Below are 14282 nucleotides of genomic sequence, written 5' to 3'. Positions count from 1 at the left end.
AGTGTTTACAATATGTAGTGGGTGAAGTCAATGACTGGTAAAGCAAGTTCAAATCTCAATGAAGACTCGAATTTTAAATTTCAGGATTTTAGGGCACCCAAAAAAAAGGATAGCTGACCTTAGTTGGGAAAAAGTAAAGGTGGTTGGTCATTGTGCTGGCCACAAGATTTCCTCACTACCTGTGGGGCCATAGAGACTGATGACCTTTATATCATCTGCCCCTTAAATAGCAAGCCTGAAAGATGTACTTTACTTTTACTTACAATAATTTAACTTTAAAAAAACACAACAAAATTGCCATACCTCAATTACAGCTCTTCGTGTTTCTGATGATTCTATACAAGTGATAAGCCTGAGCAACAAATCCATAACTGCAGATGTCCCTATGTGATGCAAGAGGCTACCTACAAAATCACTTTTTGCTTTCAAATATTCGAAGATCTGGGGAAAAAAATAATAATTTAAATTTTCCTAAATCTTTAAGAATATAAAAACCACAGGATCTGATTATATTTCTAGATAAAATACTCCCACCGTAAAGTGACACATAAAAGACCCCCCAAAAATGTACATTATAAAGATTGTAAACTGACACTAGAGACAAAGTTATACATAAGTGTTAACAGACTGACAGTAAATACTCCATCAAAACTATAATGTATCATTTTAAACCATTTAAATGCCCTAACATACCATGTCACTCTTTCTTGTAATCAAGAGCCCCATGACCTTGCTGAAAAATGAAGCCAACAATGGATTGAGAGGTTTTTCTCCTTCCAGAAAGGAATAGAGCTTGTCTACCAGCCCTTCATCACCTGCAAGCTTGTCATTAATCTGTGTAACATCAGACGTCAGCAGCTCACAGGCTGTGTTAGGATACCTGCTCAGAAATAAATACCTTCTTTAAAACAAGAGCCAAAAAAGAAATAGACCTTAGACCTTATTATACTAGAATAGCAAAATCAGAATGCAAATATTTGGCATTTTTAATTGGTTTGGAGGGGGGGGGAGAAGTATAGAAGTACATTTAAAGAATAATTATAAATATCTGCATTCGATTTTACTTTTATTAGATTGCTTATATGTACAGCTTTTCTAGAGAATCACTCAATACAAATCCAATTTAGACAAATCAATGATTTAAAATCAGAAATTTAAATAGTAAAACAAATATGCATACAAAATATGTCAGATACAAGAGCACACTATTCATGGAATAAAGTAATAAATACTCAGTGATACTACTGAAAAATAAAAGGCACAATGTACAAATAACTGTCAAAACTTCTAGTCTCCTCTTAGTTATATTTTTGTATAAATCTAGATTTATATTTAAATTAAATTAAACATTTAAATTTAAATCTAGAAAATTCTATTTTCCATGCAGTTTAAAAACATATTTTTTTAGCATGTTTGACTATTCTTAGCTTTAGAGATTTTAAAAAATTGAGGTGTGTGCCACTATACTTCAAGTTATATACTTACTTAAATCTTATCTTTTCATCGACTTCTAATGGTGGCTCTACAGTAATTAATTTGACCATTTCTTCCATATTTTCTGGTTGAACAAGACTGTTAAAAAAAAGTGTTTTTAATTTATAAAGAGTATGCTTGTAAGAAATATAGGGGCCAATGGTAATATGCATATATTATGTCTTAGTAACTGCACAGTGCTGGGGTATATATATATATATATATATATATTAATAATGCAGTGAAGTCATTTGAAAACCTAAATACACTTTCTAATAAAAAGAAACAAAATTAACTGAAATAATGGTTTATTTTATTAATTAATGTTTATTAAAACATGGACATTTATTTTCATTTGAAAAGCACAAAATAAATAATGAAATAATGTTTAAACTAAAACAAATGGGTTTCAATGTTACTCAACTTGACTGGTTATATCTTTTGCAAACACTGCTAAAACTATGGACTATTTCAAAAATTTCATTTTAATAGAATGCTACCATTTGTCAATATTGGGATTTCTGATTTATATGTGCACAACAGCATTTTAAATCTCTAATAGCCAAATTCCTACCTATAGAATGTTGGTTATGCAGGGTTGTGTGGTAATAGGATCTGTCTCAGTTTAATTGGGGCATATAAAGGGAAGGGTGGGTGGGGATTATTCTGTTTAGGTGAAAATTTTAAGATGTGTTTCCTGTTCTCATTTGAGAGAGTAAATTAAAGAGTGTACATTTAGTTTCAGTGATTTCCCCATATCTCTATATATATACATTTTTTGGTGAATTTAGTTGTTTTTGTTGTTTTTTTTTTACTTTAGAATCCCTGTCATAGTTTAGCGCTCTATGTAATGCTGAATTAGCGGAACAAATAGGATGATTTCAAAATATATGTATCAATGCTGTAGTTCTTCTATTAAGCAGCATTATTTTTCATTTTGAATAGATGAGCCTTACTAGAGTTAGGTCATTATTATGCACATTTTCGTGGTATCAGACTTTTTTATTTACATTGAAAATAAATTCCATTGAAAAAGAAAGGGATTCTATTTAATATTAAAATATTCCAATTTTGCAGTCTCTATCATAAGAGCCCAGGTGAGAAAGGAGGAGGGTTTGGCATGGGGCTAGCGACCCCACCGTGTAAAACCACAATTGCTACAGAAACAGCAAACTTGACACATACAGAAAACTATACATGTGCGAGGGCAGCCAACCCCCGATGACGGTGTTGGATCAAACCCAACATTGCCAACGACAGATCTTTATGGAGACAGCTTGCTGCCCAATGCGCCGAACGGCACGGGAGGACCTAAGTCTAAGTCTATCATAAGATAATGTAGTGAAAAACTTTTGAGAGTTCTGTTTGATAATACTTACAATTCCACCAACTTTCTATTCTGTGCCTTACATTCCTGAAGGATGTCATCTTCATCCATTAACTCACGTAGTGTCACATCCTTAAAAAAAAATACATGTTTATTATTTTAAATACATTGAATATTTTTAAGTTAGAAATAATTTTTACTATTTCCTGGACCAAAAAAACTTCTAAACATTTAATAGCACTAGGTTTAAAAGCTAAATTTCCCATGATACAACTTAGAAACAGCTCTTTAATCCAGCTTGAAACAAGCAAATTGAAAATGTTTAAAATCATTTTAAAAAGAGTGCTTTTACATATGAACAATAAACAATAATGTTTATCAAGATGCTTTTCAATTCATAAAAAAAAAAAAAAAAAAAAAAAAAAAAAAAAAAGGCTAAAAGTGCACATGTTGACTAAGTGATGTAGAACATTTTCAACAAAAAAAATTTTTTTATGAAATAATACTTTTGTTAATAGGTTGTTACGTTGTTTGGGTAGAGGGAAAAAAATGTGTTTACAGTATATATTTGTTTTTTTGTTTTTTAATATATGTAGATCAATTATATCAAATGAATCTACTGACCTCTTTGTCCAACAATGTATCTATATGTGAAGATGTCAAAAGATTAAATTTCCAAAACATGTTTATCTGCAAGTAAAAATGCATGATTAGATTAAGTTTTTGTTCAAATATTCCAATTATATATTATTATTATATATATTATTTGAATAGTTATATATATATATAATTATATATTGGAAAGGAGTTATAATTACTAATTAATCTATTACAACCATAAAGAGAATAGTAGGACAAAAAGCAATATAAAAAAGAAGACTGATTGAAACAAGCTTTTTCCACTGAGTTTATATCACAGAGTACTGCTACATTGTTTCAAACAAAATACCATAGAATCAAAATCAAAAACTGAATAAAAAATCACTAAGCTCACCTAAAGGGGAAGAACTACACCCTAACATTTCTTTTTTTTTATTTTATTCATGTCTTGTCTATGTTCAATGAATAATTGTGCTAAGTCTCAACTTAATCCGAGAATGGGTGTGGGAGAAATATCTGTGCACACATTTTACCAGACAGACATACAGAAAGACAGAGTGATTGGTGATATAAGCTTTGAAAAAATAAAATAGTATCCCTAACAAGGTTTGATGTAAAAATGGAATGGTAGAAAAATTATTTCTAAAAGAATTACAAGATACATTTTAAACAATCACATCAATTATAAGTACAAACACAAACTAAATGACTAAATAGCCAAATCTAGACAAAAAAACCAAAAGCCAAAAAAGATGTCCAAAAAAAAAAAAAAAAAAAAACTGGCAGAGATGTGAACATTTATCTGCATAATCAGCTAAGTTTGATTACTTAATTCATTAGTTGTGAATTAAATATATTAATTTTCTATATTTGGGATTTTTTTTTCATTGTATGTAACACACCCACAATTTCATCATTTTCAGTATAATATTTTTTCTATCATGGCTGGTGAATTAGAGCTAAGCTTAAAAAAACTATGTGCCCTGAGGTAGCGATTTAGAGATAGCCTAAGTCTAAGTTAAAAAGAATTATAAAAATGGCGGAGAAGACCCTTTGAACAAATGTTTGCAGTTTCTAGAGAATGCTAAAAGTATTTTGTACAATTTCATCTACTCTTAGCTAAATTTGTAAAAAGAAAAAAAAATGTGCTATGAACTGGTGTAACTCAATATCTCAGACAGTTGAATTGAGTGCAATTAGTTTGTTTTTTTTTTGGTTTCAAGAATATCAAGGGCTCTTGATAATTTTATTTCACGATACTATTTCACTTTTTTTAAAAAATATTTAACATTTGGGGTACTATAACTTGTAAATACTTTAGCCCGCTGAATGGAAAGAAAACCAGCAGAGCCAATATTTTAGAGTTATTTGAAAAATAATTTAAAAAAAAAAGCAAGAGAGACCACTGTGAGTCATTTTCTTTTAGACCATCACATTAGCATAATCCTACCAAGCGATAAGGGAATATAATTACAAATTAGTCATATTGTTTGCTCAATTTCCTATAAATTTAGACACTTAACTTAATCTAGGACTAAGATACCTAGTGTGGTAATCCAGTCAAGTGTATTTGTTCTGTGAAATACACAGTAACTAAGTAACTGATAGTGGACAACAAGATTTTTCTAATCAACCCAAATGTACAACCCATGAAAAGAAACATGAAAACAACACATTAGCCAAGTAATGGTTCAAATAGTTCACATGACTATCTTAATGGGTGCTGCATGTGATGAATTATATGGGTTGACATGAATGATGCTAATAATAAATAAATTCTAAATCTCAGTCTTCAATGAGATTCAGAAGCCAAGTGCTTTACCCCTCTTAAATTAATATACATTACAACCCTGCACATACCGAACTATACAGTATAAAAACAGAAATGTTTTAAATGATAAAAAAAAAAAAAAAAAACTATAAGTGCATTAGAAGAAAATGGATGGCTGACATGTTTTTTGCTTTGTGCTTCCAACTTAGGGTTACATGTTAGGAACCTGTCTTCCTGCACGAGGTTTGGACAAGGAAGAAAAAATCTACATTTCTGAAGGGACGTCTAAAACTTATTAACAAACAATTTAAAAAATGGTAGGTTAGCATTGGAAATGTGAAAAAGTTGTTTCTTTACTATTGATTGTTTCATGGTTATTGTACAACTACTAAATTAGAACTATTCATTCTCCATTTTAATATATTTTTTTACATATAATACATAGCCATAAATATGCTTTTGTTTTTTGTCTCAAAGACAAATTTAACTGTCACAAGTGACTGGTAAGTATTTTTTTTTATCTCTCCATAAAGAACAAACATTTATTATAGGTCAGTGCTATTTTAAGCCTATTGACTGACATATAAGGAAAAGATTTGTTTTACCATAACCTTTGCAAAACAAAAATGTAGAAATTGATGTATTAAATAAAAATCTTTAATTTATGTTATGTATAAATAAAAATTGTACAAATTTGTTGCGTATGAATATGTACACTTTTTTAAGTACAAATGTGACCTGATCATAATCTACAGTACCAGCAACTTATTTTCTGTTGTAATCAATATAGAAATATAAATATTTTATATAAACCACTTTAAAAAAAAAAGCTTGTTAGAACAACATATAAATCCAATTTCAGTTATCAAGCAGTTTTAACACTGGCTGTTCAACAGACAATGACAGGAGTGAAGAGCAAGCTAAAACAATCAATTCTGTCAAGTGGGAATGTGTATCTGAGTGGTATTAACAGCTTAGTTTAAATCCCAATAGATACTTGGAATTTTTTTTAAAAAAAAAGAAGAACTCAAGCTGAGTAGCGTTTATTAAGTCCCAAAAGGCTGCACAGAAACATTCTTCCACATACGGATCCATCAGCATGTTCGATTAAGTAATGAGATGTACACTAGAACATGAGTGCTTATAGGAGCATGGTAACCACTAAAAATTTATCAATATATAAGGAATAATACAAGCAGAGAAGGGAAATACAGAAAATGGGAAGACTGACAACTTCAAGACATTCATAAATCTACTATATTTATATTTGTAAGTTACCACTGACACACTTATCAACAGATCTCATCAACTGTACGGATTCACATGAAATTTAGTAAAAAGGCTCCTTTGACCTCCTAGGCACTCACTATGACACGGTTTTGACAGATTCACAGCTTAACTTCTGCAATTTTTTGAAAAACTGCAAGCTTTCTATCAAATCTTGGTTAATTTATATGCAGTATTACCCCAAAGAATAAATAGAAATAGCACAAAAAAATAGGATTTCCTGTATTTTCTTTCTTTTCCCCTAGAAGTGAACTTATTCAAAAATTTTGCCTTATGTCACTTCCTTCCTTTTATTTTTTTCTAGAGAGAACAAGGAATATTTTTAGATTTGCTATTTGGCTACATTCAATTGGGTTCAAATTTAAATAAACAATTACAATTAATAAAACCAATCTGATATTTCTTTTTATTTAGAGGACACAATGCCAAAATTATTGTTGAGTGCAGAATGGGATAAAATACATTGTTTTGGTTCTCTAAAAAAATGTTTGCAGTCTTTTACCATACATTGCTTGCCTTAAGATTAAAGGATGCAAAAACAAAAAACAAAATAATAAAAAAAGAGAGAGAGAAGGAACAAGAAAAAGAACAGGCTGTTTCATTTCATTGTAACATACAATAATTCACGGGTTAAAAAGTATATTTGGGGAATCGTTAAAATGTGGCCCTTTAATTGAAATTTCAGGGGAAAAAAAATAGAGTGGATGTCACTGTCATAATAAACAATGTAAAGCATAAGAACAAATCAATAGCATAGCCAATACATACTTCTATATTAAAAAAAAAATAATAAGTTGTTTCCTTTTTACTTTTTCAAATCTATAAATATACTTTACTTTGTGACACATTTGTGTATATTATATGTTTAATTCATGGACTAATGGACATATATTCTGTGAGTGTTGATTTTCCATTTTGAGGGGTAAGTGTGATTAACCTATTTTTAAGGTTAAATAATTGTGTGAAGCTAATGATTTCACTTTTTAAAAATTCCTCTATACTTAGGCATTAAAACTGAAATATAATGTCAATAACATGTCAGAAATTGATCAAAAATGGTCCTAAAAGTAGAATGTTAAGAACTCTTTTTTTTCTGCTCTAAAAAATTGTACATTACCAACTTGTTCAAGTAAAACCAAAATGGATTTATATGCATATTACCTACTTAATTCTAGCTCAAAGCTTTAAGCCTAAACTCCCTAAACTAACCCACCCTAACCTCAAGTTCAGTACAGAAGCCATTGATGTGTACATTACTTAAGTAAAATGAGAAAACTTGATTCCACACAATAAGGAAGCAAATCAGTTAATTTGCAGATGAGTTAGCTAATGTCCACATTGATGGCTTACGAGCTTTATCAATGGTGGTGACATTTAACTACATTTGATTAAAACCTTAGATTAGAAGTGCTTGAGAATCTAGACTTGAGTCCACTGACGTGAATTTTACTTAGTCTTGATCTAAGATTTATATTGTATAGCCTATGGATTGAGTGAGAGAAAAGAATTTTTTTTTACCACTCCACTGATGATTTCTTTGTCTCTTAGACTAGATGATAGATCAAGATCTATGACAGAACTAAATACTATATATACTATACACTACTACAACTAGTCTACTAGATAGTAGATCTAGGTATCTAGAGTTTTAAAGACTAATCCTGACTAAGACTAACAACAACAAAGAAAAGAAAGAATTGACCAAATTTAGTAACCAAGTTTACATACTATACACTTGACTTACAGTTACATGTAACACTGTGACAGTGTCAACATGTGACTGTATCTGCTGATGCAGTCAGAGACACCCACAAAATCACAGGATCATACATTGATTGATACAATGAATCAGTAACATTCACTAGGGAGGTTAAATAAACAATATATATCTTTGAAAAAACAATTTTTCATTAGTACATCATTATAATACTTAAACAGAAATTTCCAATGGTGTATAAATTACGACTGTATATTTAACAGTTAGAAAGTTATGATTTTTTTCGTGACGTTTTGACCCAACATTGAGTGCAAAGGAATAAGTGAGAGGAGAGCTTGTCGCTGGCTAAGCCGGGTGAGACACACCCCCAGGTCAAAAGTTCAAAGTTGAAGTTGAGTTTTGTAGATCTACTTATTAAATAAGAAATTTAATAGTAGATCTTGTAATCTTGCATTAGTCATAATTAGTAGTAAATTTCTAGCTCACAAAGCTGATTTCATTTATATTTTTGAACTTTACTTGTTAAGAATGTAAATATTGAAGGAAATAAATTATCTCCCGGGTCTTGAGCTACAAGAAATGTCAGAGAATTCTAGACAACTTGGCTGCATTGTGATGGCAGAAAATAACAAAAATATTTTAAAATTGGGATAAAAAATGGATTGAAACAAAATGCCACAAAAAAATCATAACTTTCTAACTGTTAAACATACAGTCATAATTTATACTTATAGTCTACACCATTGGAAAGTTCTGTTAAAGTATTTTAATGATGTACTAAGGCAAACTAAGGCTAAGGAAAAATTGTTTTTTCAAAGATACATTTTTATTTAACATCCCTAACTAATAATACTGATAATAGTCTATTAGTATTACTGTCTATTCTCTATATCCAGTATTCGACTACAGTCACTACACTCTATATAATTCCATATCGAGAATCTAGACTAGATCTACGTCTACGCTGTCTACAGAGTTTAGGAGGAAGCCCTGATTCAGAATGACTGAAGACTGAAGGGAAAAAGTGAGTAGATCTAGATTATAGATCTAGATTCTAGATCTAGGGTAATTTCCCTCTTCCAAACAAGTTAAGTGCTGCTGCTGCAATTTTTACATTTGAATTTTTATAGCTCGGTAACAGTTAGTCCTAGGAAAAAAACTACAAACATCTATAAACTCGTCATCCATTTGCAACAAAAATAGCTATATTGTTTTGTTATGCTACGCATAGTTACAATAAAATATGATGTTGAAGAGGATCAGGTCAATGAGGTCCAGCGCTAACATTAACTAACACCATTCCCCGCTCTGTACACTAACAAACACTGTCTGTACACTAACGAACACCTCTTAGTTATTGCATTTAAAAATAATATTATCTCAATTTTTTTTTATTTTATTATCAATTTCTTTTTAAACCAACTCAAGACAGACAGATTAGTGTCACTTTTCCCTCTTTTAATTGCTCCCTTCTCTGCTAAACCCTCAACTTTACAAAGGGCCATATACTGTGACCTACCTAGATCTAGTTGACCCAACAAAAAAAACAACAACTGAGCGTCCCCACGCGTCTAGCCCACTCACTCCACTCAGTGAATGTGACCTAATTTGGTACCTGATTGATCAAAAATTGTCCCTCCTCCTACTTTTTTTTTCTAGTACTGTGTTGATGATACCATGCTAGGTATATAATTAGAGCGACAAGGAGTGAAAAACAAAATAGAGTGAGTGCAGGATTGCGCCACTCATGAAAACATTTTTTTTTCATTATTCACATTAAACTAAAGTTAACAAAACCCAACTCTACCCCACATCAGCACTATGTTTAGCGATATTCCCTTTCCTTTTACTTATTCACATCACACTTGTTTTAACATCCAAAACAAAAGCAAAATTAAGTAAGAAAATGTTAGACCTATACAAAATAAATCAAAGAAATCTCCATTTCCCAGACTTGAGTTACATCCCTCTGATATGCATTTTCGGTATTAGTGACTAGAAACACTAAATCAGGTTTCTCTTATATTTTAAGAATATGCAGAAAAAAATGCAGATTACAAATATGTAATTTGATTTCCTCTGAGATAAATAGTTTTTTTAAAATATATATTTCTAAGCTTTATTTCTTATTACCATATATTGTCATTGGAAATACACCATTTTGGTTTTAAGGCTTAATACTAGACTATCTCCCTTGTATTACTTGCCAACTTTTTTCTGTTGCTGTTTTGTCTTTCTTTCTAGCAGCTATTAGATCTAATATTAAAATTCATTTAAAATGATAGCATAAGAACAAAAAACTTTTTTTAAAAAAAGTTATTAAAAAAAGAAGAAACAACTTCATCAATTTTTATTAACATTTTTTTAGACCTTCATTTCAGTAAATACACTTAAAAATTCATAAGTTGACAGCATAAGAACAAAAATCTCTTTAAAAAAAGTTTAATATAACATATAGATAAGTGAGATAAATATTATATATGCTTAAAAACAACATGGTGGTCAGTAAAGGTATCTGGGCATCTAAACTATTATGCATTTTCAACATTAAAATAGGGTTCGTTAGTGTCATTGATAGTGATAAAGACCGTTCGTTGGTGTCATTGATTGTGACAAACGAATATCATGAAACACCCCATATCTACACATAGACAGACTATGACGTGTGTGTTTTAATTTTTAGGCCTATTAAGAAGCATTTTAGATAGATCTAGATATTACTAGACTAGTTCATTTTTAGCTAAAAAAAAATCTCCTCACCCTGGACCTACCCTCCTTCTGTCCTAGAAGAAAAAAAATGGCATCGTCCTACCAGTGCTCTTTGGCTGCCTGGTCGTGCTTTTGCACGCTGGACTGTCGTTCGGATTTATCGATGGTCCCGGGTTCAAACCCTGCCCGCTCCAATCCCCCGTCGTCCTGCGGGAGGTTTGGACTAGGAAGTAAACTATCTTCAACTCTGAAGGAACATCCGAAACATGTAAAACAAACAAACAAACAACCCATGTAAAGTAAACGAAACTAAATGTGTCTCTGTCTGAACTATAATTATATAATTATATTAAATTTAATTATAAAGATAATAAAGTTAAAATCACCAATCAGTCCAATGTATAAAGAAATGGAGTCGGAGTATAAATAAAAACACTAGACTCCAGACTAGAGTAACTTACATCTATCGAACACCTTCGTTTTAAGGTACTTATCGAACACCCCATTGTATTTTTTAAAATTCTCCTTTATTTCGATGATTATAAAGAAACTAGTCCATTCTTATTGTGCATCGTCCATTTCTTTATACTTAAGTTATAATTAGTTTCATTTTCACCCGAGGATCATTTTTTTACTTATATTCAAAGTGCATTGGTAATATTGGTATAAAAATTTCACATTTTTTGAACTCTTGGGAAGAGTGGAGTGAGTCTCGGGTTAAGGGTATTTTTTAATGCTAATGATGCTTCAGCTCAAAAAAACTATATAATACGCTTCTAATTAGGCTGAGAAATATTTACAACTATTTATTTGAAAGTGTCCTTTGTTACCTAAACATGAAAATTGAGGTTTAAAAAGGGGGTGTTCGATAATAGCAGTTTTTATATAAGCAATCTCAGCTTCGTATGATATCGAACGCCATTTTAATGTTAAAAATAAACATCAAAGGGATATAACCCAAAGAAGACAAAATATTTAAATTATATATTTTTTAATTGTTATTTTTTAAAATAATGTAATGCAAAGTACAGATATAAATTAATCATATGTTACAATTTGTATCAGCTATTTGTGGTTTACCGTAAATGTGCTATATTTTTTTAAGTAAATAGATTTACATCGATATGCACTAATTGTACCCATTTTAAAAGCTTGATTTTATGACACATATATTATAGCTTGATGCTAATAGCATCTATGCGCGACCACCGGAAGGAACAGAGTGGAATGTATTCAGTTGTTGTTTCTTTTCAGATCCCCCATTCCATTAACTTCTGAATTTGCCCCATTCTATTAACTTCTGAATTATGTGTTATAAACCAATACCTAGCGCATGTGCTTGATGTGAAGAGATATTAATAAAACGAAAGGGCAAAAGGGGGGGGGGGGTATAGAATGCAGATATGGTATTTTGAAAAAAAAAAGTCTTGGGCAGGTAAAAAAAAAAAGGTCGGGGGGTAGGGGAGAGAAACAGTGAAGACACTGTATCCAGAGATCATCAATAATTGATCGACCATTAGAATTTGACGTCAGCCTCAAATACAAGAGTCAGTTGTGCTTCTCGATCTAGACGTGTGGCGCCGGGTCTATAAAATTATATATATATATTTGCCATAAAGTATGATAAAGCTCATAATGCGCTACAAAGACACTCCTTTGAAACATCACAAATACACAAAATAATAACTATAACACATTTAACCACTCTCTTATTCTGCCTACACCCCCTTACCCGCGCTTCCACTCTCCAACATTCACACTTTTTCAGTGCAAAGTAACAACGTAAATATCAAGACTCAATCCAAACGCAGCCACCAGACTAACACACAACACAAAAAAAAAGGTCAGTGATAGCGTAACACACAGGTGTAAACCAGGCCATCAACACGGCCCCAAAACATTGTTCAAGTTGTAGTAAGAACAATGTTGAGGGGAAAGGGGGAGGAGCCATCAGTCGAGTACCTACGGTCAAGCCGCTAATTAGGTCACAAACACTAGGCATGATAGATACGTAGTATATATAGATATGTTGTTTGTGTGTGTGACAAATACTAAGCGTGCTCTAAAATACAGTGTTTTTTTTTTTTTGGTCAACCAGGTGGTTTAGGGAGGGCAGATTTATCTACATCTATAGGTAACACAGCTTGCAAGCTACCATAGCTTTTCAGCACTCCCCCCCTTCCCCGCCCAGATCGAAAAATATCTAGCACTGACTTTTGGGCTGTTACATACACTGAGCGTGCTAGATCGGCGGCTAGTTATGTAGGGCCGCGTACCGTATGTTTTGTTTTTAGGTCAACCAAGTAAACTGTTGTCTCCTGCAATGACTTGGGGAGGGCGGGATTATCTATTGGCTACCAAAGCTTATTAGGCTCTCCCTCAAATAAATAATATCTGGATTTAATTTATTAATGGCCTTATGTCTCAAAACAGCTTAGACCTAAATAAGTACTACGGTAATGCGTTACTGGGCTTAGCACCGTCAGTTTCTAAACAGAGCTGATCAGTGATAGATTCCTTCGATGTGGACCATTTGAAAATGACTAAAAATCTGTCTTTCTTGACATGGCTTAAAAAGAAAATGATATAAATAAAAAAAAAATATAGATTATAACACTTTTGAAACACCATACTTTTCACAAAATTTTAAGATTATAACACTTTTAAAACACCATACTTCTCGTGTGTTCGATAAGTTCTTAATATGTTCGATAAGATAAGATAAAGGTAAAAAAGTGTTCGATAATTTAAGCTTTTGAAATCATCAACCTGACCCATTTTAATATCAAATATAAGTTTAACTATGAGTAGTAATAGAATAAAACATGTCTACTTTTTAAGAAAAATGGATGAGGAGTTCACTGATACAATCAGTTTTTTTCTAGGTCTAATTTTTACGGAGATACACAAATTCAAACATAAAAAATGTCGGCGAATGAGCTTAACTTGTTCGATAAACGTAAGTTACTGTAGTTCCGTCTTAGCTATCAAAATAGAGGCTCAATTTAATAAAGATTGTGGGGTGTTTGTTAATGTCAGAAAATAGGGGGTGTTCGGAAGAGGGAAATTACTCTAGATCTAGTAGATCTAAAATCAGACTGTATCACTGTAAAATCACTGTAAATCAGACTCAGACTGACTGTCACTGACTGAATGAACTGAATCAGAGTTGAGTTGTTGCTGCAAGTTCGCAATGATCTAGACCTGCATTTATCATGTTTACTTACTTATGGTTCAAAAGCACAATTCAAATTATTAGCTACCAACATAGAGTATAATCTTTACAACATTTGTAATAGATCAGATGTTTATGAATATGTTATTTTATCCCCCGAAATAAGTAAACATAGGCGGGAACAAAGTGCACAGAACAAAATGGCTTCCGAACTAGTAACTCT

General features: G+C 31.5%; 1 protein-coding gene across 6 annotated transcripts in view; it reads right to left on the bottom strand.

The window, feature by feature from the left end:
- The window catches only part of LOC106078225 (serine/threonine-protein phosphatase 6 regulatory subunit 3-like), a 34708-nt gene extending 20426 nt beyond the window's left edge, over window positions 1-14282 (bottom strand). For all 6 annotated transcript variants that reach the window (XM_013239049.2, XM_013239063.2, XM_013239056.2 and 3 more), the window contains exons 1-6: window positions 14112-14282; window positions 3425-3490; window positions 2853-2932; window positions 1486-1572; window positions 694-880; window positions 304-441 (exon numbers count right to left, since the gene is read on the bottom strand). In XM_013239049.2, the coding sequence (XP_013094503.2) occupies window positions 304-441; window positions 694-880; window positions 1486-1572; window positions 2853-2932; window positions 3425-3484 (552 nt within the window). In that variant the 5' untranslated portion in view covers window positions 3485-3490; window positions 14112-14282. The remainder of the gene's footprint in view (window positions 1-303; window positions 442-693; window positions 881-1485; window positions 1573-2852; window positions 2933-3424; window positions 3491-14111) is intronic.

Source organism: Biomphalaria glabrata, chromosome 6 (assembly GCF_947242115.1).
Source record: "Biomphalaria glabrata chromosome 6, xgBioGlab47.1, whole genome shotgun sequence".
Lineage (NCBI taxonomy): Eukaryota > Metazoa > Mollusca > Gastropoda > Planorbidae > Biomphalaria > Biomphalaria glabrata.
The sequence above is the reverse complement of the archived record's forward strand: the minus strand, read 5'-3'. Positions and strand labels throughout refer to the sequence as shown.